Below are 26,595 nucleotides of genomic sequence, written 5' to 3'. Positions count from 1 at the left end.
GGATCTCACTTGGTAGTAGGGTAACACTTCAGTAGTTACCTTGGTCTTAGATGGCCAGGTTGTAACGACGAAATGCTTGATTTTTTTAAGTACCGAGTCAGCTGCTGTAGCAGACTGCAGGTCGTTCTTCGAAATGGGTTGTTCAGTTATGACGGAGATAACTTCCTCTTCAATCAGGTCAGGAGACGCATCAGGTAATGGTAGTCGGGAAAGTGCATCTGCGGTGACGTTGTCTTCGCCCTTCTTGTAGTGCACTACAAAGTTATAGTTGAGCAGACGTGCTGTCCATCGAGCGATTCTGAGCGGACGGTGACCCGTGCCTTGAGAGCTCAGTAGGGTGGTAAGTGCTTGGTGGTCTGTGCAGAGGGTGAATGGTCTTCCCCAGAGATATACGTGCCAATGCTCTAGTGCCCAAACGCATGCGAGGGCTTCCCGTTCCCCAGCAGAGTATTTGCGCTCTGCCGGTGAAAGTGTTCTTGAAGCAAACGCAACGGTCTGCAGATCGGATCCGTTGGCCTGCTGAAGCACTGCGCCAATACCGTATCTGGACGCATCCGTTGTGACAAGAACTGGCAATCCTGGGCTGAACATGGCAAGCGCGTTTCAGTTGGCAATCAGCAGCTTGATTCTATCGAAGCAGCATTGTGCTGTGTTCGTCCAAACGAATGTCTTCTCGCCACGTAGAAGATCTCTTAGTGGTTCAACTTCATCCGAGTAGTTGCGAAGGAACCTTGCGTAATATCCCGCAAGTCCTAAAAAGGAGCGCAGGGAATGATGGTCCTTTGGTATAGGCGCATCTTGAATAGCTTGAACGTTTTCTTGTAGAGGAGTCACACCTTGAGAAGTGATAGTATGTCCTACGAATGTCAATTCTGTTACTCCGAAAACACACTTGTCGTTTAGCTTCAGGCCAGTGTCTGAGATGCGCTGCAGAACTTTTGTCAAGTTCTTTGCATGGTCCTCTGCGTCAGCACCAAAGATGATAATGTCGTCGAGATAGCAAAGGACACCCGAACATCCTACGAAAATGTCGTGCATCATCTTCTGGAAAGCTGAAGGTGCAGATGCCAAGCCAAAGCACACTCTCTTGTAGCGGTAGAGGCCTTCGTGTGTAATGAAAGCAGTTAGGTCACGGCTTTCAGGCGACAAAAGAACCTGGTGGTAAGCTGCTGTTAAGTCCAGCTTGGAGAATACCTTGGCTCCATCCAAGGCGTTGAGTAGCTCTTCCGTGTTTGGTAATGGAAAGCAGTCGACGACAATTGCTTTGTTGGGAGCACGAAGATCCACGCATAGTCTAAGCTTTCCGTCTTTTTTTCTTACAACAACAATGGGTGATACCCATTCAGATGCGGTGACTGGCTCGATAATGTCCATATCGAGTAAACGCAGAAGCTCTTTAGACACTTCTTCACGAATGGTAAGTGGCAGTTGACGGAGCTTTACTGCAACAGGAGGAACGTCTCTCTTCACCTTGACTAGATGCTCGTAACCTTTTGCCATGCCTATTTCTGGTGTGAACAGGTGAGCGTAGGTAGAGTCGATGATAGATTTCAAGTCCGTAGAGATCGGTGTAGAGGTCTCCATGCACTGCAGGGTAGATCCGTCAATGCGAAGTCGAAGTGCGGAAAGTCCATCCAGTCCCAGCAATGTTGATCCTTGTGAGACGACGTAAAGCACAAGTGATGCTGAGGACCCTTTGTACGTGACTGTTGCCACGAAACATCCAAGAAGCGGAATGCGCTGCCTTGAGTAATTTTGTAGTTGTACTGCAGCTGGTTGGAGTAGATGTTTGTCCGCAAATTTGCTCTGGTAGATTTCATGGGAGAGAATGGAAACTGCAGAACCAGTGTCAAGTAGGAACTTGACATCTTGTTGTTCTACTTGCATTGTCACATAGATTCCAGCTTTGTGCACTTCTCCAACTTCCAGCACTTTTGTAACTGGGTCACGTTCTTTTTCCTTTTCAAGGGAACTGAAGTCTTCATTAGTAGTGGTGAAAGAACTCACCACCTCCATTGTTGACGCCGTACCCCGACAAACAGAGCTCAGATGTCCTTGTTTTCTGCATTTGGTGCAAGTCTTGCTCCTTGCGGGACATGTAGCAGCATTTGCTAAGTGATCTGCTGATCCACAGCGGTAGCATGTTCTCTGCTGTCTGGCTGGTGCGTCAACGCCTGGCTGAATTTTGGACTTCGAGCTTTTTCCCTTGGTTTTTTGTAGTTTGTGGACGACCGCAGGCGGGTCAGTGGATGCCTGTACTTCTTTCTTGGACTGTTCCACGCTGCGGGCCAAGTTCAAAGCCTTTTCGAGGGAAAGGGCAGAACCTTCTAGTAGGAGTCGTTCTCGAACTTGAGTCATCGAAGCTCCCTCTACCAGTTGATCACGTAGCGCTTCGTCCGATGCGGAGCCGAAGCTGCAGGTCTGCGAAAGTCCTCGTAATGCCGTGAGAAATTCGTCAATCGTTTCACTAGGAATTTGTGTACGCTGGCGAAACTTGCGGCGTTCTGTGATAACGTTGTACGTCGCTGCGTAGCGGGCCTCCAGAGTCGCGAGAGCATCTTGGTACATGTCAGTGGTAGTAGTAACACTTGACGTGGACGCGGTTGCGGTAGGAACTGTGCTAGGGGAAGCAGCAGAGACGTGAGGCAACGTGAAGAAGACTCGCTGTCCTTCCGTTCCTAAGGCATGTAGCAGCAGTGCCTTCTTTCGCTTCGGCATAAGGGAAGACTCTTCGACGCAGTCAAGGTAGTTCTCGAACATTCGGCGCCATTGGTCCCACGGAACCGGGGGTCTTCCAGGCCGTTCAAGAAACGAAGGAAGCGGCGGCAGCGTTGCGTGACTCATTTCTAGGTCCACATAGTATGCGCTGCAAGATCAGTAAGTTGAAATCCACTTTACCTCGTCGCCAAATGTAGTGTATGTAGTGTAGTTGAATGTAAGATGAAGGAACGCCGATTCAGTTGTACGCCTTTTCATCGTCTTCTTCCTTTATCAACTCATTTCTGCTTCGTCTTTCTTTTCTTTAAACACTACAGTCTCCTTGAGCGCTAGCGCATGTCGACTGCGACCAACGCTCCGCCTCCCGTCTTGCACCGCGGGGTAAAATCTCGATCGCGACGGTGCACATCAAAAAAAAAAGGAAGGAAGGAAATAATTGAAGGAGCCGATGCTAGAGCGTAACCATGTTTAGGTAAACAAAAATATGAAGTAATTGAACAAGGTAACATAATAAAAAAAGCAATCGGCTTTTGTACGTAGGCCAGGAACGTTTTGATAGAATAATAACATTTATAATATTGATAGCTATAATATTATTATAATGCATTATTATGGCGTCCCTAAGCGCGTCTGAAGTCGATGATTCTAACAATTGTCGAGAACAAACTTGTTCCTGTCCAGTTAAATATTTATACTCTGAAGAGAAAATGCTTCAAACATATTACTGCACTGAAGCAGTTGAGGGCAAGACGACTAACACATCCCGTAGTTATTAGCATGAACTGTAAATAAATAAAGTGTTGCTTACCAAGCGTATCGAGGCCATGAGTTAGTTCATGTGCCGAATTCGAACCAGTCACTCCCATTTTTACAGCGCTGTGGAAGGTAATAGAATAGGTATGGACGCATCTGAGTTTACAAGAGCGTAGATTTATACCCGTGCCACACGGGCAACTTGAATGCCATTTACAACGAATGACATTTGTGTGATCAGCGAATCAGCTCGCAATCTGTCGCGCGTAGAATGCGCTACACCTGGAGTGTCGCGCGCTGATTGGCCGTTCGCTCAAATCTCATTCGTTGTAAATGGCATTCGAGTAGCCCGTGTGGCACGGGTATTAAAATATTGTAAAGATGTACTAGAATCCGGATTAAGTCGCCCGAAGAACAAATTTATATGAATTGATCTATACCAAACAGCTTCTTTTAAATAACCTCTTTAGTGGCGTCCTACTTCGGCATCTGTGCTATTTCTCTTTAGAAAAATAGTATACGTGACTATTTTGTGAACAGCAGATATTTTAAGATAACATATTCTTAAAATACGTTACAATAAATATCCTAAAAGTCACCTATGTGCGATTTCGCCTTCCCAGTTTCCTAGCTACCCGCTAGCTGTATCATTAAGAAAGTATAATCACTTACATTGGAATATTCTTCTGATAAAATGGACTCTGCAGTAGCCCTGCATATAGAACTGTTGGAAAAATTGAATTATATTTAAATTTTCTATATTTTCTTGCGAATTCAGAAGTTTTATGGCTAGGGGCTCCCTGTATGCACATCATCTGCAGTAATGAATAAACAATAAGTGAATAAATGGCGATGTAAATAAAGATGTAACCAAAGTAAAATTAATGGATAATGAAAAATAAGTCCAAAAGAAAATAAGAATAAATGAATAACATAGCATACTATAAAGTGAGGAATAAAGGTAGTATATTGAGGTTTTTCCAAAATAAGTAAACAATAAAAAAGGCAAAGAATTTATCAGCTTAATATTAATTTCATATCACGAGAGGGCACGCTAGAAGGTAATTTAACCTTTAAGTTTATACCATCTAGATATTATAAAACCTTGTAAGAAAACGCATTGGAGCGAGTATAACTGCGTACATATTAAACTTTTAAAATTCGGTTTTAGGTCAACATTTTAAATTTCTGAGGTTTTGTTCGCATGGGTTTGTTTTGTAAATCTGCGCATGCCCAAGACATTCCAGACTTTTTCTAAATGTTTTTTACCGTTCGTTGGCTTGGGCGAAATGCTGTTGCTACCGCGACAAAACCACCACAACACTTTGTCATCGATGAGACGCATACTATTTAAAGATATTCACGAGCAAATCACAAAAAGCACAACAGACGTATGCGAAATGCGTATTTTCCACAAAAGAATTATCAGGTTTCATCTGTTTTTTAATATTAATTTGATTATTACACGATTTGCTCAATTTTTTTGGGATCTTTAAAGGAATTCAAATATAAAAAAGTGCATACAATGTAACTTACAGAACATAAACTACCGATTTTGAATGTTATATTTTCATTATCAGTATATTTTTTGCGCTCATAAGCAGCAAACTTGCCTCTATGTTCCGCCTAGCACTCATAAACAGAAATAATTAAAGTAGTTTTTGTTACTTTGAAATTTGCCTATCTTAGGATTTATAAACAACTCTATGCCTTTTCAAATACCATATATTGTACATAAAGCCTCGGGTCTTTCAAAATGTTACTCAAATTAACATCAACATTTTCACTTTAACAAAAAACGTCTGTCGTGGAGCGATATGAATTTCACATTTAACACCGCATCCCCACAATTATCCAAAGCATCACATTTTTATTTGGTTAAAATAAATAATATTTTTGTTGGCTAATATTTCGTTGCATTGCACAGTTTTTTTTGCTTTCGGTGGTGTGTGGTTTATATATATATACTTTTTGCCCTTGGGCTATTTTTGTTTGGACAAATATATTTGATGCGGTGTAAACATGGTGACTTGATTCCGTCGATCTATACTTGTTTGCTTGTTGCTGTTGTTGTCTTTTTTGCATATTTTAGTGTACTGTTTTCAAAGCCTAATCTTATTATACGTTCGATAAGAAGAAAGAAAGAACATTTTGAATAAACGATAAAATTATTCATAGATACACAAAATGGGAGAACGAGCAGAAACCGCGACCTATATATGGGCGACTAATTATCGCAATAAAAAAATGCAGGGTTGCGGAAGGACGCGACGATTTGAAGCGAGTCCTTACCAAATACTCTGCAATTCCAGACTAAGTTTTTCCTTATATGGGCCCTTTTGAGCCATAATAGCTTTGTGTGAATGCACTTCAACCTGTTCTATTATTTCAGTCACTCTTTTCATGCTTGTCCTTACACTCTGGTTTTGGCTTGGGCTCAGGTATTTTTGTCTTTAATTAATAGTTAAAGTTTTATGGATTCTTACCTAGCGCATTTGTGTGAGGAATGTACGCTGCATTGACCATGGCCGGATCGTCGAGAAAACTGGAAGTGAAAGGACAAGTACACAACATTATGCACTTTTGAAACGGAATGTTAAAGTGATTAAAACGAGGCAAGACTGAAATATGAGATAACCATACTGCCTGCGACCTATGGGATATCACGATACCTTACTCCATTTCTTTTGTAAATGTCGCATTAATTTCGTGGAAAAATTGATTTATCCTAGGGGCTTTCGAATCGAAGCCGTCGCCCAGTGAATAAGCACGAATTTAAATCAAACGACTCCGGAAGCCACCCACCTCGAATTCCCCCCAGGTATTTTGAGGAAATGTTTGTTTACTGGTGTACAGAAAAAAAATAAGAAAAAGTAATGAACTTGGAAATAACAAGAGACCAGCACACACAAAACACATTGAAAACAACAGGATACGCGGAATCGCTTTCACTAGAGTGTTTAGTACACACGCGAGAGGGTTTAGAATTTCGCTTTCCCATTTTCAACTTCACGCGACATATTTTTTTTTAAATTTTATTTGGTTTGAATTAGGATACAAAAGTTTACCCTCTTCGCCGTGGTAGAGGTAGTTGGTTAAAGCAGATGTCTATCAACACAAAGGCATTATTTAAATACTGGTGTACTCCAAGAACACTGATGAAAGTATTTTTTATCCACTTGTACTGCACTTCGCCCAGACGCACACACGCTGAGCAGACTACTTAGTGACATCGTGCACAATTTCTGCCGAGGCCTGATGTACGACCAGTCAATAAAAGATGAACACCAAAGTGGCGCCCACGGATATTTCGCCGCTCACAATATTAACGGCACATGCTCCTGTGTTTTATGAACCCCATGTTGATATTGGACCGAACTACAAAATATAATGCTGTGCCCTTGTGTAAAAATAGTATTACAGTATTTGCCTGAACGTTCGGACAACTTGAATTTTGAATCTTTTTTGATTAATACACAATTTATGTACTGTTTTGTATTATTTTGCTAGTTTCTGAACAAGGAAACTACGACACGTTTTTATGGACAGTCAATATAGGTGCGTTTGGGATTACAAATATTTATATATATAATACCTATGCTAGCGTGCAGTCAGCACAGCGTTTTCAAGAATGAGACAACTGCAATTATATATATATATATATTTTTTTTTGGGGGGGGGGGGGGGATTGGTAAATATAAAATAGGGGCTTAACAGTCGCGATGAGTTGTTAACTTATATCAGTCACATAAACAAAATGTACCAATGTTTTTATGATTCCTAGAGTATTGTGCTTTTCGGTAGTTGAACTTGCAGCTGAATTTCGGTCGTCACGGAAGCTGACGAAAACGCTCTCCGCTATTCGTATTACTCTCACACATAAAATTACATCTATCATTCCTCTCGCCGCGATGTCAATCACCCATACGCATAAATCATCATGTCATGTGATCTCAAAATGAGCAAGCTGTGCACAAGTGAATAACGTTTGTAACGATGCCCTTCCAAACCATGTTAGGTGGCGCCGTCCTGTAGCCGTCATAACAACGAGGCACATGTGCTCGAGAGTCGCTCACTAGTCATTCTTCGTTATAGTCAACAGAAACTTCTTTTACCGTTTCCACGCATTAGCAAAGTTCAAAATGATTCCCATGTCTTCGGGATTAAACATTCACTTTTGAATAGTTCGGCATGCCGCGTCATCAAACAATTTTGATTTTTACGTTCGGAATGGTCATACAGTTCGAGAAAAAGGATACAGTAAAGGTATAATATCCTCATATCTTAGGAGGGCAATATTTAACGAAAACGTTTTTTATTTACTGTATCCGAACTTCAAATATATATGCTCCGCAAGTGCTACGCATCCCACAGCGGTGCATTAAAAAGTGCCTCACTCATGACGAGCATGTCGTCGCAGTTATTTACGGCACGATTTTAATGTTGTTGAGCGCTATCTATCACAGCTACGCCTTTGTTTTGTGCGTTATTTTAGGCCGGGGCTAGGGACGTTCTTCAAACATATGAATTCCGGTTTGATTCTCGCAAACTTTCTTAACTGACCTGCCCCAAAAGATTGTTTTCTTCATACTGCACTTGCAACGTGGCAGTTAAAATATAAGGGAAGTAGTTTTATTATACTGTTTTGAAACTTGTCCAACTGGTTATGATGGTCCTGGTTCAATCTAATATCGCCAAGTTCAACCAACGCCCAGTAAGAACATTATTCATAATATGATCATTACTTTTTCTTTTAATATGCATTGACAAACAAAGTCACTCTGCGTAATCTGGTCAGTGGATACTTACACATTGTTCCTGTCAACGTCGGCAGACAATTGCTTAAGATTTGCGTAAAAATTGTTGCGTAACGTCATGTTCATTAGTGAAACGTAGCTCATAGTATCTGAAACTAGTGGTAGCTGAAAACAGAACAGAAAGGTATTAGTATTTTATTGTTGGTTTTAATAAAACAAATAAAAAATCTTGTTGGAATACATTTCTTTAAATACTTACTTTAGAATAACTTCATGCGAGTTAATTCAATATTTAGGTAAGCGATTGGACACACTAAGAAAAAAATATACATCGATTTTTGTTTTATTAAAGTAAACGTAACCGTAAAACAGAGACAAGGAGTAAAATAAAACAAAAAGAGATTTCTAGATGATAAAAAAATAGCTTTATGGTGTATGGCTGCGTGCGTTGCGAAGTTGGCAGTGCGGAGGAACGGGATTAGAACTCCATGCGAACATCGTTTGACACAGATCTTTCTTTACTACTTGCAGAATGCTTCTGGAAAGTTCCATCCCATTTCTTCGCTGCCAGTGAGTGTTCTGTTTGGAAACACTCGTGAACGTTTCGCGTGTATAAAGCAGCAGTAACACAGTGCTTAAAGGCAGTCGCCCTTCCGACTTCGTCGCAAGATGCTTCTACCGCTTCCTCGAAGTTGATAGGCAAAAGCTCGTCTCATTAAAAGCTTATTTTGAGTTTCACATTCAATTCCCATACTCTGTTCGCGACATCGCATTAAACTCCTAGTTTTATACGTCATAATGTATGAAACCTGTAATATACATGATGAAAGTTTACGGAAACAAACTTAATAAAAAAGAATGACAGTTACACGAATGATGTCTTCATTGTGCGTATACGACTTCGCTGACATCAGATTATTAATAAAAAATTAAGCAGAATAGTTAATATCTTTGAAATATATGGTTTTATGGACTATAATGAATATCAGTATTGATGGCAATTACATTTACAGACTATACGAATGTAAAGAATTGGCAAAAGGGCAGAATATCCAGATATTAAACAAGGAATTTTTAATTTTAGCTTGATTTTTATTGGAGCGCAGGACAAAGCAAGGAAGCTGTGCCTTCCTTGGCGCCTAAAAGAGTACCGTGGTGGTTCCCACCACATCATCAATTCTAGGCAGCTCGCCCTTGCTGGATGCACCCACGACACGCTACCTAGATAGTGACGGTGCGACAGAAAAATACGTGACTCTGCTAAGCGTCATTGTAGGCAGACAAGAACCTTGTTGCCGGCGCTGCTATCCGGTACCTCTCGCCAATTTGTTTTCCATCTAACCTCATGACCGAGTGCAGTAACCTTTTGTTGCCCGAATTTATAAATCAAGACGCAAGAATAGGAAGAATGACTGCTATCCTATATCTACGTCTATGTTCTGTAAAAAAGTAAAACTTATACCATTATTTTGCTCTTAGGCCAGCTTTCTTTTCTTTTTTAAATAATATTTTTTTTTAAACATGGTTGGAAATTAAAGACTTTATTATTTACAACAATTTTTTAACCCTAAGCGGTAAATGAGGGGCGGGGTTTCTACTTATCTTAAATGAGATATCGAATTTCAAATTCTCGACACATTTAACGAAACTACAAAGGCAAATAAAATTGTAAGCCGTGGAAGGCAGCGATTGTTCTCTACATGATAACCACCAGCCGGCGATTCTATCAATTGTTTGTCATTTCTTACGTAATATCTAGATTCTGCATCTATAAAAAAAACTACTCGTTTGTTCTGGGCGGAAATTTAAATTTGCATATTTTGAAAAAAAAAAAAAAACTCTCCCGTTTTTTTTTTACTTTAAAAAAAAAAACACCTTAGTATTAGTTTTTTTTTACGTTATTACGTCTCCCACAGGACTTACGCTTTCTAGATGAAGCGCTCTCTACGTTCTCCTTACCATTATAAGCACTATTGTTAACAGTGCGGGTACAACAAGTTGTGACATCAGCGATAATTTACCTATTGCTAATGGCTAGAAAGCCATTAGCAAGTACGATATTCTCATTTGCTATCAAATTGTATATTTACATTATTTACTAAAGAGCCAAAATCCAAAGGCCGTGGAATGTGGACTGCGTAGCCCTTCGCCTTGTCATCTCGAGCCCTCGCATGCAAGTGATGATGTTTTCTCGCACTGGTGGTCTCCGTCTTCTTTGCTCGCTGTAGCATGACGCTACAGGTACTTCCCCCCCCCCCCCCCTCTCCTCTTCCCTAACGAGGAGGTGTAGGAGACGAGCGACCAAGCGTTCCGTTAAACTGTACACGTCGTACTATTGTTGGAGTTGTGTGTGCTTGGGGTTGCTCGAGATATGCTGGTTTTACCCTCTCGAGTGAAATAGTATCCTCACGTCCTTTCACGAGCACAGTGAAGTACTTGCCGCAGTGTTTTAAAGATTTAAATGGTCTTTTATGCGGGATCTGCAGCGGCCGTTTCACGGCGTCTGTGCAAATGAACACCTGGGTGCAGCGTGATAGTTCCGGGCTGAGGAACACCTTGCGAGAGCTCCGCTTTCGTGTGGGCGTAGGTCGTAGTTTTTCGAACGAGGAACATGGACGGCTTGCGTAGTCCTCTGCTGTGGTGGTTTCGGTGCTGGTGGTAGGTGTTAGAAACTCACCAGGGATGCGCAGAGGTTGGAAACTCACCAGGGATGCCGTACACCATTTCTCCTGCACTGCATCCCAGGTCACTTTTTAGTGACGTCCATATTCCCAGCATGATGAGTAGTGGAGTTTCCGTCCAAGGCGCGGCGGTACCTTTCGCCTTCAAACTGGCCTTTAGCTGTCTGTGAAACCGTTCCACCATTCTGTTGGAGATGGGGTGATAGGATGTGTGTGGCTATGCTTTGTACCTAGGACCTGCGAGAGGTTCTGGAAGAGTGTGGACTCTAATGGTCTTCCTCGGTCTGTCGTGATGGTGGTTGGGATTCCAAAACGGCTAACCCACATGCTGAAGAAGGCCCGTGCTACGGCTTCTGCTGTTATCGACTTGATCGGTGTTGCTTCAGGCCACCTCGTGAAGCGATTGATGCTGGTAAAAATGTACCTTAAATAGTCGGCTGGCGGGAGTAGTCCCACTATCTCGAGGTAGATTTTGCTGAAACGCCCATCGGAAGGTGAAAACTTGCTGAGCGGTGTAGTTGTGTGCCGACCAACTTTCGCGCGCTGGCATTGCACGCGAATTGCGAATGTCGGCGTTGATCTTAGGTCAGATGAATTGAGCAGTTATGAGATGTTGTGTAGCTAAACTTCATGGGTGTGAAAGTGAGTGAATTGCTTCAAAAATAGGTTTCCGGAACTTCTCGGGAACATATGGTCTCGGTTTTCTTATCGACACATCCCACACCAATGTAGCTTTGCATTCCGGAATCTTTATGTCTTGGAGGTTCAGTGACGTCGTTTTTCGCAGATGCGGTAGTGTAGTATCCGTGCTCTGCGCTGTTGCTAGTTCTTCGTAGTCGACAGCGTTTCACTCGGTAGAGCAGGGGTTCACACCAATTCGAGAGAGTGCGTCTCCTACGAAGTTCTCTTTGCGTTGTACAAAGCGGACGTCTGTCGTGAACTTCGTGACGTAAGCCATTTGCCGTATCTCTCTTGGCGTGTGCGTTTCACTGCTAGGTGTTAAAGCATACGCCAGCGGTTTGTGGTCTGGCATCTAAAAAAAATGACCGTCCCTCGATGTAGTAGAGGAAGTGTCTGATTGAGAGGTAGACTCCCAGAAGTTCTCTTCCGAAAGCGCTGTAGTGGCGCTCAACTGGTTGAAAGCTTTTTCAAGAAGAATTCCATTGGTTTCCAGGTTCCGTTCATGCTCTGCTGGAGGACAGCTCCGACGGCGGAGTAAGAAGCGTTTACCAGGACCGATGTTGGTGCTCCAGCCTTTGGATGGGTCAGCAGTGTAGCGTTTGCAAGTTCCTCCTTGATGGCGGAAAACACTGCGCGAGCAGTTGGTGTCCAAGTCAGAATGGCGTTCTTGCTTGACTTTCCTTGCAATAGGTTATGCAGGTGCCGGAGGATAGTAGCTCACTAAGGCACAAAGCGACTGTAGAATTTTACGAGCCCGAGACACTCGCGGAGTTTCTTTGTTGTAGGGGGTTCCTGGAACTCGCGGATGGCTTCTACTGGCTGTGGCAGCGGCCGTATGCCGTTACTGTCGACGCGGTGGCCCAGAAAATCCAGGCCATCGACGCCGAATCTGCACTTTGGAGGGTTGATGATCAATCCATAGTTTTTTTAGGCGAGATGAAAGCTGATGTAGGTGGTCTACGTGGTCTTTCTGGTCGTCGCTGAAAATGAGGATATCGTCCATGTATGCGAAAGTAAAGGTCAGGCCGCGTAGGACTTGATCGATGAACCTTTGGAAGGTCTGGGCCGCGTTGCGGAGACCAAACTGCATTCGCAAGTACTCCAAGATGCCGAATGGGGTTATTATGGCGGTCTTCGGGACGTCGGCCGGTTTCATAGAAATTTAGTGGCATGCTTTCACAAGGTCCACCTTACTGAAGGTGGCTGCTCCATGCAAGGCGCCGGTGAAATCCTGCATGTGGGGAATCGAGCAGCGATCGGGGACCGTGCTCTGGTTGAGGTCTTTGTAATCCCTACATGGACGCCAGTGGCGGCTCTGCTTTGGGGCCATGTGGAGGGCCGAAAACCAAGAGCTGGAAGAAAACTTGACGTAGCCAAGTTCGAGCATGAGCTCAAATTCTTTCTTCGCTATCCGCAGGCGATCTGGAGCTAGGCGTCTAGGTCGAGCAAACACCGAAGGTCCTTTCGTCTCGAAATGGTGGGTCACGGTGTGTTTCACCGGTACGTCCCTTGAAGTTGGACGAAACACGTTGGGGAATAGGTCGAGGATATTCTTCTATTGTGAGGTGGGCTCCACTTGAGGGAGGCTGGGCGCCTCTTGGACTTCCTTCGGAGATATTATTCTGAACGGTGGGGCGAGTCTCAGTGTCGTGAAGCACCTTTCACTTTACACCGACCGTGAGCACAAAATGTCGGAGAAAGTAGGCTCCGATGATGGGTTGAAGAACGTCGGCAAATAAGAAAACCCACCGAAACGTTCGTCTGAGGCCAATGTTGAGAGTGATTGACTTTTGTCCCTACATCTTAATTGGTGAACCATTCACTGCATGTAGTTGCGGGGTGGGGTTGTCTTGTCGATGCTGTCAATCTTCCATCGTAGGCGGAACGACTTAAATCTCGGCTCCCGTGTCTGCTAAGTACCAGATATTGGTGGTTCGGTCGGTAACGTAGAAAAGACGGTTGGCCTCCAGGCCTGCTACACCATCCGCCTCTAGCGTGCGGCCTTGCCGTTTTCCGTGATAGTACACGGAAATCGGCACTTTTTGGCATCATTGCAGTGACCGTAATGCTACCAGCAGACCTGGTGTTTTGTAGGAGATTTGCTTCGGCGGTGTTCTTCGTTGGTTCGTCTACTTGCGCTCGAGGATCGGGAGTGACGCATGTGGAGGTCCTTGAGCTCTCGCGTGAGTTGATCCATCCTGGCTTCCATCCGAGAGTTGGAAGACAGCAGCTGAGTAATCTTGTCCTCCACGGTCAACTATGGTCGTGCGGCACAGAGTGTGGTGTCATGTGCTTGCACAGCGGAGATGGATGGAAAGCCCGCGTTTATGAATTGGTCGGCCATCCGAGTCAACGTGGCGGTGGAGTCGGTGGTCGATGTGCTTAAAATCATGCGGACTGGTCGCGGTAGCCTATGGAGAAAAAGTTCTGGAAGAATTGTTGTCTTCATGTCCGGTGATTTCTCTCTTAGAAGCTCTTCCTTGCCTCATAGCAGTTCTGTCGGCTTCCTGTCACCTAGGTCTTCTGTCGTCAGGAGTTACTGCAGCCGGCGGTGTTCCCACTCTGTCGTTCGCCGTATGAGTTCACTCTTGAAGTGTTCAAAGTGCTGGTCTTCTTGTGGAGCGCGAAGGAGGTCCCGAACGACTCCTGCCGATGATTGCGGCAGAGCGGAAATGACCTTATTGAACCTCGTCAAGGACGATGTCGTCTTGGTCGTTCAAAAGGTCAACTCAATCGTGATGATGCAGAGTTCTGAATTGGCAGCCCAGAATTCCGGTAACTTATAGTTGACTACAACGACAGCAAGCGTTGTTAGGTCGCCCGACGACGCGCAATGCTTAAGTGACGCTCATCGTTCCAAATGAGTGCAGACGTTCCAAGGCAAGCTCACTGGTTGATGGAAGCCACTAGGCTGGTCTTGTTCCGGGTCTCGGATCACCAGCTTGTAGCAAGAAAGATATTCTTATTTGCTAACAAATTGTATGTTTACATTATTTACAAATGAGCCGAAATCTAAAGGTCCCGGAATGTGGACTGCGTAGTCCTTCGCCTTGTCATCTGGAGCCCCCGCGTGCAAGTCATGGTGTATTGTCGTGCTGGTGGTTTTCGTCTTCTTTACTCGCTAGCGTGCCGCTACAACCATTTACTTTTCGAACACTCACTAATTGGTGTCTGTGATTGCTTCGAAACGTAGGTATATAAACAAACTTCAACTCAGTTGTTTCAAAGCAGTGCATGAAGGAAGGATTATATGAGTTTATGACTGTTTCTAAATCTATTTAACCTCGGGTTTTCAGTACAAAACGGTCGTTAAAAAAACGAGCCAGGAAACCATGAGTTACTCTATCTTGTTTAGCAACAATAAAGCAAAAATTGACTTATATTAGCCATACGCCTCTTCAAGAAATGATGATTATCTTACAGTGCTGGTGAAGGCGAGCGGGTTGAAAATGAATACATAAAATTGAAAGAATAAAACACTGAGGACAAGCACAAGTTGTCCTATGCTTGTCCTCAGTGTTTTATTCCTTCAATTTTACGTATCTTACAGTGGTCAAGAAATGTTGCCATCAACGTGGATTTGCGAAAAAAAAAAGGCAAAACCGAAAAATTGTCACGAATGAAGGTGAGGAGAAGCCGAACAGTAAACTGGAGGATAAAGTTTTAATTGGCGAACTTGTGCCAAACATAAATAAGTAACGAAAGAGCGTCGAGGCAGCAGAAAAGCGGGCGGCGATTCGGCGGCACTACAGAGCGCTAGTGAGACGGACTCGACAAGGTCGCGGGCAGCTGCTTATCAGCCGCGCGTCACTATCTCGAAAGTTCGGCAAAGAAAGTTCAAGCGTCGCGCGCTCGGGGCGAGGATGAACTGGCACTTTCGAGAACGAGAAAGCTGGAGGAAAGTTACGTCTGGTGCGAGAATGACCGCGAATCCTCTAGAAGTCTGTGACCGAGCGTTTCTTTATCGACCCTGCGGGCGGCAATATCATGGACATCTTTTTCATGACTAAAAAGACCACCCTGATCTTCTATGGCAATATATGAACGAAGGGATGCAACACAGAAAACCAAGGAAATCCATTTCTCACATTGCATTAAAACTTCGTCTTCGACCACATTGGTGTTTATTGTCTGACTAAAAAAAAAACAGCGTGCGTTTATTTTGTGTAGGCAATACTGTTGTTTTTTGTTTTATTACTGTATTGTGATTTGCATGTGCAGAAACACCAGATCTAGTTAAGCTTCCTGTTTTAAGCTTTGTTTCCAGTGTCCTCACACAATTTTATTTTAATAATGTTTGAAGTTCAACTTGTGGAGCTCTTTTTATGCACAATTTCGAGATTCGAGGAAAAAACCCGGTCACTTATCGACTGATATCGCGAAAACACTGCCTTTTCGAAAATATTTAAATTAGTTTGATCTCTCATAGCAATTGCTGTAAATACGAGAATTGCATCTCAGTAAGCATGTATCTTTTGGCCATAATGGATTTTTAATAGGTGTTTTGGGTCTTAAAGATCTTGAAGTCAAATAAAAGTAAAAATTGGCCTTCTTTGGCTAGATTTTGTGTATCTTAGTTTTAATAGGCCATAAGCAAGACAAACTTTGGCTTCAATTTGGGGCGTTCAGTTTTCACGTGGAAAATTTGGGTTTAAATAGATCCCTTTGCAAATTCTCTTAGGCAACTTCAGATACTATTATCATCAAAGCGTATGTTATTTATCCACGCTAATGGCGGCCTCTTGGCTGTTGATGAAGGAGTAAGTTGGAAAAGGTCGCCAATGAGGGCAGTCAAAGTCTACGTGATGACAATTATAAGCCTTTGTACGCCGCACAATTGAGGGTATCATGCGAATCCTTGTGTTCCTTGCCTTCGGAGCGAATGAGACAGCTCATAAGAACAAAGCAGTGGACAAATTTCATACAAACCTGCGTATAATAAATAAGTTGATCACCTTCGGCCAGGGGTTTCCCCTTTAGAACGGGGGTAGGGGGAGGGGGGGGGGGGGCGCATTGAGAATAGAGCAGTCGTTGCGAATAAAGGGTGCGACTTCAGAAAAACAAGGGTATGTGTGTAGGGACATCACTGCACTCGGCCAATAAGCCTCTTAATGTGCTAAAGGCATTTATTCGGGTAAACGCCTGGTACTAAGTAGTATTTTTGGTCACCATCAAAACTGAAACGAATATAAAAAAAAACTGTACAGCCAGGAACCCCCCCACGTTATTACGTCTGTCGTTGACATATCAGCCGCCTTTAATGTACGAAAGTAAGACAAATATTTCAGTCACTAGATGGCACTAAATGTTTGAAAGGGTCTAATATACCCTTTCAGGAATTCAGTACCATCTAGTGGCTGAAATATATCTCTTCTTGTATGCGTGGCTCTGGCTTAAGTCTGGCATGTAGGCAGTTATATGGCGAGCCACAAAGTCGTAATATAATCGCAAAAAAAAACTTTTACCACTATCTCTTTGGAGCAAACCCGCATTAGGCCAAAAGTAGACAATTCGCAATGTTAAGTCAAGTTAGACGATTCTCTTTCCGGGCTACCCTGGGTATGACCAACACCACCTAGACACCACCTGTCTAGGTGGTGTTGGTATGACCCATCAATCTATCAATTAAAAATATACAAGACGTGTACAATTCCCTGTAATGCCGAGTTAAAGCTCAGCTCTTGAGGAGGAGCAGGAGGAGCATACCCTCCTCTCCGTACCCTCCTCCCCTGCTCCCCTGACATTTAGCGGAAAGTTTTCGGTAAATTTCCCGTTCTTGAGGAGGAGAAGGGGAGGGTATGAAGAGGAGGATATGCCCCTCCTCTTCCTCCATATCCTTCTCTCATACCCTCCTCCTCCTCTCTTGAGGTATTTTGATCTTGAGATATACCGTGCTAAACAATCTGAGTAGAGCCTTGTCCCTGTCGTTTGTAGTATTTTCTATCGTCCCTGTCTGTTCGCGCTTTGAAACCTTATACATGCATATACACATACATAATGTTGGGAAGTTGAAGACGACGACGTGGCAATGGCGCGTACGACCATCTCGCGCCAGGCCCACGGGCCTGCTCGGTTTCCATCTATCATTATCTCTCTTCTGTGTCATCACCTGTACTGTCCTCTATGCTGCCGACAGCATCACCCTAACAATACATTAATTGTGGTATTCTCTCTCACCGCTTGTCTGGAGAAATGTAATATAGTTCTCACATCTGGGTGCTCCACTCTGTCTAAGTTCTAGCGGTGCAAGGAAACAGGACAGCAGGAGCAGGGCGGGAGAACGAGCCAGCGTTAGAGTAAACACTATGACGAAGCAAGTGATTGTTTCGATGTCTTCCTACTTTCTCTCGGCTCTGTGGAAGACTGCTAGGCGTTTTTGATTTCCTCAGCATTAGTCTTGAGCGCGTTCCCCCGAGATGGCAATGCAGAACAGCGAGTGCACGTCCCTCGGGGCCAATGAGATGTTTTCCTGCATGACTGCTATGAAGTTCTTTTTCGTCTTGCGCGAAATATTTATTGAGTGCTGCAGGGGAGAGGATACGCAGCTACCACGAGCAAGCCGTTGTCGACCTTGGCGGCACACAATTTGCCAACTTCGTCTGACGTGCCGCACAGATAGATGGGTACAACACATGTAGTTGGCCACTAGGCTAACGACTACACCGCGTTTTCAAACGTGCCTTCCTGTGATTTATGAATGGCGATAGCACTTGCCTGCACAACGGCTAGCTGGCACCTCCTCTCCTCCACCTCTCTTCCTCGTCCCTCCTCCTCCTCCAATCCTCCTTCTCTCCTCCTCCCCTCTCCTCCTCTCCTTCTTCCTCCTCTGCTCCTCCTCCCTCCTCCTCTTCTTCTCCTCTTCCCCTCCTACTTCTCCTCATCCTCTCCTCCTCCTACTTCCTCCACCTCCCTCCTCCTCCACCTTATCCTCACCCCTCCTCCTTCATGCTACTCGTCCCCCCCCCCTCCTTATCCTTCATCGTGACGTCACTCATGACCCTCGTCACGTCACGTGTGATGTCAATATGGGAAACGTCCCGTAATGCAACGCGCGGTTACGCCTGAAGGCGACGGCGACGCAGCTCAAGCCGGAAACGGGAGCCTAAGAGCTGCGCACTAAAAGTGAGTTGCGACATTTTAGTAATAACCTTATGAATTGCCATGGTTATCGTTCCATCAGGATGATTGGTGGCCGAGTGGTCTAGCGGACACCAACTCGGAGCACATGGAGCTAAAGCTCGCGCTGCAGAATCCAGGGATCATGGGTTCAATCCCCACCCCCTGCCTGTTTCGTTCTGGATGAGCACAGTACAGGGGTTTGATTGTGCAACACTACGGCGTGATTCACGTTAAAAAGCCCAGACTCGCGGTTGTATTGCACTGGCTAAATTGCTCATCCACACATTCTACAGCTAAGACACCAGACACCCATTGGGATTGACTAACTTCAGGCTGCATAAAAATACTCACAACGTAATTGCCCTTTTACATTTCTTCCCATAAAATATCCGCCAAGCCCTATCAACGCACAATGAAGACGGAATCCACGTAAATGTCACCCCTCCTTGGAAATATGAGTTTCCATTGTAACTCACTTTCTAGAGCACTTCTCAGGCAAGCAGTTTCATCTCTTAAAATTACACAGCAAGAGGTTTTAAATATTACTAGTTAAACCAAGAAAAAAAAAACAGCCCTTTTAGCACCAAGAAAAGAATTGTCTGTTGTCTAAGTCGGTGAACAACTACCTGTTGTCTTAGTTGACGAACGACTAACACAATAGGTAGTCTTGTAACCAATATCATGAATAAAAGTATTCTTATGTCTTTTTGTTTTTTTATTGATAAACAGCTGAATAACGAATGCCAAGGTGTGTATTACGGTCGTTTCTTATTTTCAAGGAGACTTAAATATAATTGCAAACGTGGGGGATTGTGTGCTTTTAATCGTAGCTCTTATGTGCCACAATAATTGTGCTCAACATGTAGAAATGATGCTACTGTTAGAAAGGTAGGCAATCGATTAATATTGTTGACACGTTACTTGCGACTGCCAAATAGCAAACACATGGGTTGGATATCATTTTCAAATGATTGGTAGGTACTACTGCCTCTTCTCCGGTGACTCGCTTGCATAACTAAATATCTTCTACTTTTGTTTCAATTTGCAATTGCGAATACTTATAGAATTTTTATTTAGAGACGTATGTTGGTATACGTAGGTGAATATAACTACTGCAACCTGCACTACAAAAACACCCTGTAGATGGAATATATAATTTTCGAATGTACAAAACGCATACTTCATATACTAACCAATGAAGAGCATTACAAACAAGTTCTATAATTTGCTGCTTTAAATAACCCTGCTAAAATTTTCTCTTCATGTTATATTTTATAAATTTGTTCAGATAAGTGTCCGCCTATTAATGAAGCCTCCTTGGTGCTTTTCACTCTCGCGACAGCTATATAAAAATTATATAAAGGCATAGTTCATTTAATCTTCATGAAAACAGCCTCATTTTCACGTTGTTCCAAAATGATGCTGCATATTTCAAAAGCTAAAGAAATAACGGAAACCAAGATTTTCAAGCAATTTTTCCTGTTAATCTTAATTGTCGTAATATAAAACAATATTATTGTGTCCAAATATGTATACTGTAGTAATTTATAGAGCATCATAATATTTATTATAATTGATGCTATGAAATAATCTCAGTGGTACCAATAGCCTTTGCGTTTTTACAAAATTATGGCACTATAAATGAATAATTGCAGACAAGTTTAGCATTTTTGTTTTTGTTTTAAAAGACACCAAAAAAAGTAGAAAAAGCGTGTCTTTAAAAATGTATATCTCTGAGAGAAGCCACGCATCACTACGTTCCAAAGGTTTCGCTTCAGCTTTAGGACGGGTTTTATTCGAAGACATGCAAACAATAACAAAACAGATACCCTGTCGGAGGATACAGTAACAAGTTTTCCCTGCTTTCCATGCTTCTCCTTCGAGCAAATGATTGAACGGATTTGCTATCCTGAGATTGGCGATATAGTTTATACGCAGTTTTAGGGCTAGCGTGGCCTTAGTTTAATAATGCCCTAAAAAACGATCAGTTGCGCATAAAAATGTAACAAAGCACGCTTACGAATTGGTATAAAGATTGGAGTTCGCTAGGTTCCTTGATCCAGTTAGGGTAACCAATGAGTTGGTACATATCACTGACCTATAGAAAACAACAACATTGTATTTAAAGATTTAGGCAAAATAAGTATTTGAATAGTGCTGTTCTACCTTCTGAATCGCAGCCGATCTTGTTTCTGAGTCAAGCCAATTCTTTTGCTTTTCTTCAAGAAGATTTATGAGTGATTCCTTCAAATATCTGATCATTTCGGTTATCTGAAAAGAAAGTTCGACTTCCAAACGTGTTTTTGGAACAAAATTGTTATGCTTAGGAGACGAGCGTGTCCGTTCAGGTGATGGATGAAGAAATGATCGTCTGTTGCTAGTTGAAAGATCTGGTTGCGTTGTCCCAGTGTTAATTAATTATTCTTTCTTTATCTATTAAAATTGTAATGCTTACAATTTGTTCTTTTTAACAGGCTATCACATTGAGGGGAATATATTTTCTTGCAAAAAAAAGAGCCCGGATAGAGGGGAAAATGCAGGGCTTTCTACAGATATATCATCAAAGCGTACCATGTAAGGTGTAAATCAGCAACATTTTATAATACCAACCTTAAGCATGCAACCCATGAGCGGTGAGAGTGAGCGCCGCGCGATATTCGCTGCTCGTCGCCTACGCGTAAGGTCCCTTAACTGAGCTGCATTCTTTCTATCGACCAAATCCAAACGACGCGGTGCACCGAGGAAGTGACTTAGAGGCGCCAGTACCGGTTGCTATGGATACTGTCGCGCGGCGCCAATTTTCAACGATCACGTGTTCTCCGCTTTAGATTCCTGCATAAAAATAGCTCTCATTTGTTTGAAGCCGCCCTAGGTGTCAGGTTTACCTGACAATTCGACACCTACCGTGTGGGAGCGGCACTGCCTCCTGCGGGACTATTGCCGCAAATCTCATAAATACCATTAGGACGTTTCTTCCTTCTCGTATAGAACCTGCATGCATTCGTGCCCAATTTTCAGAAGGCAATTGTTTATACTTTTGCTGGGCTTTATTGGGATATCGCCTCCCTGAATCATAGTGGCATAATAAATAAATTACTTTCAAGCCGCCTTTACATGTTGTTACTCAGATCAGGCGAGCATAATCATGCATACTAATAATTTGTTTGGCGTGTCTGTTTTGAAATAGGGAAGCATTCCGCAAAAGATATAGTATATTAAAATCTTCAAACTTAGTTTTAAACTATTTTTCATTCGAAAGGCAATAATTGAGTTTAGGCATCTAGGCAATCTTTAAAGAAAAACTGAAGCGGTTTTATATTTGAGCAGATACACTTATACCATCTTTATTTGGCCTCCCGGATCACGAATATCGAAATTATATCTTATATTAATGCCCAGGCAGCCACCATAGCGCTTTGAATATAGCGCTGAAGGCCCACCTCTCTCGAGGCGCGTTCGGTGGGAGGAAAGAATTGTGACGTTATGCAGAGATCTCAACATGTCCACGCCTTAGGGGCACGCGTAAGGCAGTTGAAACATCTGGGTAAAACGTCACATTCAGTTGCAAATTTTTTTTTTCATTTCTAGCGATACGTTCGGGACAAAATGCTTGTGATATTTGAATGCGCGTTACAAAAATACGCAAAAAGGAACCTCTAACTTGTTTTTCGAGAACATTTTCAGCTTCCCTTTAATATACAAAATAAGTACGATTCAGAAGAAAATAAACTGACTACTGGTGCGCACGCTCTAGGGTTCAGCAACAGCAGCAACCATTAGCTCATCGCGCACAATGGTGGTTGGATGCTTTTCTGCTATTTTTATACCCTCATATCCCAATGACATTACAGGGTGTTATGAACAGCAAATGAAAGCAGAAAATCTATGCACTCTAAACCAGGTTATCGCCGGCCGCTAGTACCTTCTCCGTCGCGACCTCCGCATCGAGCCCGGAGCCAGGGTGTTGGTGTAGACGCCCATTTGCTGCCGTTGCTTCAGCGAGAAATTTTAAACGGTACTTTGAACTGTACAAGGTTATTCGCGCCGACTTGGGGACTTGAATCGCAAGACGTTCCCCGACGGAACCCGGCCATCTGGACGCCGTCTGCCGCGACCCAACCTGTTGCACTTCGTTCGTCTCAACCATATGCTCGACAGAACAGAGACCTCGTCATGGTCATCACAGCTTACTACGCTTGGCCATTTGGTTTAGATGTGTAGTATTTTATATGAAGTTGCATAAGGACGATGCGTTTTTTAAGGGCGTGAGTAAAGCCGCGTGCATGGCCAAGAGAGAATGCACATGAATCTCACGCAAGCGCCCGGGGCCCAATGCCCGGCACCCAAAATTACTTTTATTCATTCCTTCTATTCCTTATTTCGAGAAGCTTCGTATTTACTCCCACCCCGAGTGATCCATGCTCGAACATTCTGGGCCGAATGTTCGAGATACCGAATGTTGTAGATAGGAAGCCCAGCACGACCTTACCGAGTCAGTTTCCCGAGTGTTCGACGCTCGAACATTCTTGGCCTAATGATCGAAATACCAAGTGTAAAAGATAACGAGCCAAGCGTGGCCTTGCCGAGTCCGCCTCGCGCTATCCAGTTGTCACGCCGGCACCTCCACGCTCCGTTTCATTTTTTCGACGCTTGTTCTCTTCTTTTTTTGTTTCTGGCACACGTTCGTTAATTAAAAATTTACTTTCAGCTTTTACTCTTGTCGTTTGCGCTAATTTTATCTGATCATAGTTACGACCCATCAGCATGGGACTCGCCAGTTACGACTCATCAACATAAATTAGTTACGACCCATCAGCATGAGACTCGCCAGTTACGACTCATCAACATAAATTAGTTACGACCCATCAGCATGAGACTCGTTAGTTACGACTCATCAACATGAATTATTTACGACCCATCAGCATGAGGCTCGTTAGTTACGACTCATCAACATGAAATAGTTACGACCCATCAGCGCTCTGTCCTGTCCTACCTTTCTCTTCTCTTGTCGTTTGCGCTAATTTTATCTGATCATAGTTACGACCCATCAGCATGAGACTTGTTAGTTACGACTCATCAAGATGAATTAGTTACGAACCATCACCATGAGACTCGTTAGTTACGACTCATCAACATGAATTATTTACGACCCATCAGCATGAGACTCGTTAGTTACGACTCATCAACATGAATTATTTACGACCCATCAGCATGAGACTTGTCAGTTACGACTCATCAACATGAATTAGTTACGACCGGTCAGCATGAGACTCGCCAGTTACGACTCATCAACATAAATTAGTTACGAACCATCAGCATGAGACTCGTCAGTTACGACTCATCAACATGAATTATTTACGACCCCTCAGCATGAGACTCGTTAGTTACGACTCATCAACATGAATTAGTTACGACCCATCAGCATGAGACTCGTTAGTTACGACTCATCAACATGAATTATTTACGACCCATCAGCATGAGACTCGTTAGTTACGACTCATCAACATGAATTATTTACGACCCATCAGCATGAGACTCGTTAGTTACGACTCATCAACATGAATTATTTACAACTCATCAGCATGAGACTCGTTAGTTACGACTCATCAACATGAATTATTTACGACCCATCAGCATGAGACTCGATAGTTACGACTCATCAACATGAATTAGTTACGACCGGTCAGCATGCGACTCGTTAGTTACGACTCATCAACGTGAATTATTTACGACCCATCAGCATGAGACTCGTTAGTTACGACTCATCAACATGAATTAGTTACGACCCATCAGCATGAGACTCGTTAGTTACGACTCATCAACATGAATTATTTACGACCCATCAGCATGAGACTCGTTAGTGACGACTCATCAACATGAATTATTTACGACCCATCAGCATGAGACTCGTTAGTTACGACTCATCAACATGAATTATTTACGACCCATCAGCATGAGACTCGTTAGTTACGACTCATCAACATGAATTATTTATGACCCATCAGCATGAGACTCGTTAGTTACGACTCATCAACATGAATTATTTACGACCCATCAGCATGAGACTCGTTAGTTACGACTCATCAACATGAATTAGTTACGACCCATCAGCATGAGACTCGTTAGTTACGACTCATCAACATGAATTAGTTACGACCCATCAGCATGAGACTCTTTAGTTACGACTCATCAACATGAATTATTTACGACCCATCAGCATGAGACTTGCCAGTTACGACTCATCTACATAAATTAGTTACGACCCATCAGCATGAGACTCGTTAGCTACGACTCATCAACATGAATTATTTACGACCCATCAGCATGAGACTCGTTAGTTACGACTCATCAACATAAATTAGTTACGACCCATCAGCATGAGACTCGTTAGTTACGACTCATCAAGATGAATTAGTTACGAACCATCACCATGAGACTCGTTAGTTACGACTCATCAACATGAATTAGTTACGACCGGTCAGCATGAGACTCGCCAGTTACGACTCATCAACATAAATTAGTTACGACCCATCAGCATGAGACTCGTCAGTTACGACTCATCAACATGAATTAGTTACGACCCATCAGCATGAGACTCGTTAGTTACGACTCATCAACATGAATTATTTACGACCCATCAGCATGAGACTCGTTAGTTACGACTCATCAACATGAATTATTTACGACCCATCAGCATGAGACTCGTTAGTTACGACTCATCAACATGAATTATTTACGACCCATCAGCATGAGACTCGTTAGTTACGACTCATCAATATGCATTATTTACGACCCATCAGCATGAGACTCGTTAGTTACGACTCATCAACATGAATTAGTTACGACCCATCAGCATGAGACTCGTTAGTTACGACTCATCAACATGAATTATTTACGACCCATCAGCATGAGACTCGTTAGTTACGACTCATCAACATGAATTATTTACGACCCATCAGCATGAGACTCGTTAGTTACGACTCATCAACATGAATTATTTACGACCCATCAGCATGAGACTCGTTAGTTACGACTCATCAACATGAATTATTTACGACCCATCAGCATGAGACTCGTTAGTTTCGACTCATCAACATGAATTAGTTACGACCCATCAGCATGAGACTCGTTAGTTACGACTCATCAACATGAATTAGTTACGTCCCATCAGCATGAGACTCGTTAGTTACGACTCATGAACATGAATTATTTACGACCCATCAGCATGAGACTCGTTAGTTACGACTCATCAACATGAATTAGTTTCGACCCATCAGCATGAGACTCGTTAGTTACGACTCATCAACATAAATTAGTTACGACCCATCAGCATGAGACTCGTTAGTTACGACTCATCAACATGAATTAGTTACGACCCATCAGCATGAGACTCTTTAGTTACGACTCATGAACATGAATTATTTACGACCCATCAGCATGAGACTCGCCAGTTACGACTCATCAACATAAATTAGTTACGACCCATCAGCATGAGACTCGTTAGTTACGACTCATCAACATAAATTAGTTACGACCCATCAGCATGAGACTCGTTAGCTACGACTCATCAACATGAATTATTTACGACCCATCAGCATGAGACTCGTTAGTTACGACTCATCAACATGAATTAGTTACGACCCATCAGCATGAGACTCGTTAGTTACGACTCATCAACATAAATTAGTTACGACCCATCAGCATGAGACTCGTTAGTTACGACTCATCAAGATGAATTAGTTACGAACCATCACCATGAGACTCGTTAGTTACGACTCATCAACATGAATTAGTTACGACCGGTCAGCATGAGACTCGCCAGTTACGACTCATCAACATAAATTGGTTACGACCCATCAGCATGAGACTCGTCAGTTACGACTCAT

General features: G+C 43.1%; 1 protein-coding gene across 1 annotated transcript in view; it reads right to left on the bottom strand.

Moving 5' to 3' along the window:
- The window catches only part of LOC115319408 (neprilysin-2-like), a 191,629-nt gene that overhangs the window by 85,547 nt on the left and 79,487 nt on the right, over positions 1 to 26,595 (bottom strand). Inside the window, exons 10-15 of the mRNA XM_040211985.1 lie at positions 20,876 to 20,980; positions 20,730 to 20,807; positions 8,281 to 8,393; positions 5,958 to 6,016; positions 4,144 to 4,195; positions 3,527 to 3,594 (exon numbers count right to left, since the gene is read on the bottom strand). Of these exons, the coding sequence (XP_040067919.1) occupies positions 3,527 to 3,594; positions 4,144 to 4,195; positions 5,958 to 6,016; positions 8,281 to 8,393; positions 20,730 to 20,807; positions 20,876 to 20,980 (475 nt within the window). The remainder of the gene's footprint in view (positions 1 to 3,526; positions 3,595 to 4,143; positions 4,196 to 5,957; positions 6,017 to 8,280; positions 8,394 to 20,729; positions 20,808 to 20,875; positions 20,981 to 26,595) is intronic.

Source organism: Ixodes scapularis, unplaced genomic scaffold (genome assembly GCF_016920785.2).
Source record: "Ixodes scapularis isolate PalLabHiFi unplaced genomic scaffold, ASM1692078v2 PGA_scaffold13__105_contigs__length_92229423, whole genome shotgun sequence".
In the NCBI taxonomy this organism is placed as follows: Eukaryota; Metazoa; Arthropoda; class Arachnida; order Ixodida; family Ixodidae; genus Ixodes; species Ixodes scapularis.
The sequence above is the reverse complement of the archived record's forward strand: the minus strand, read 5'-3'. Positions and strand labels throughout refer to the sequence as shown.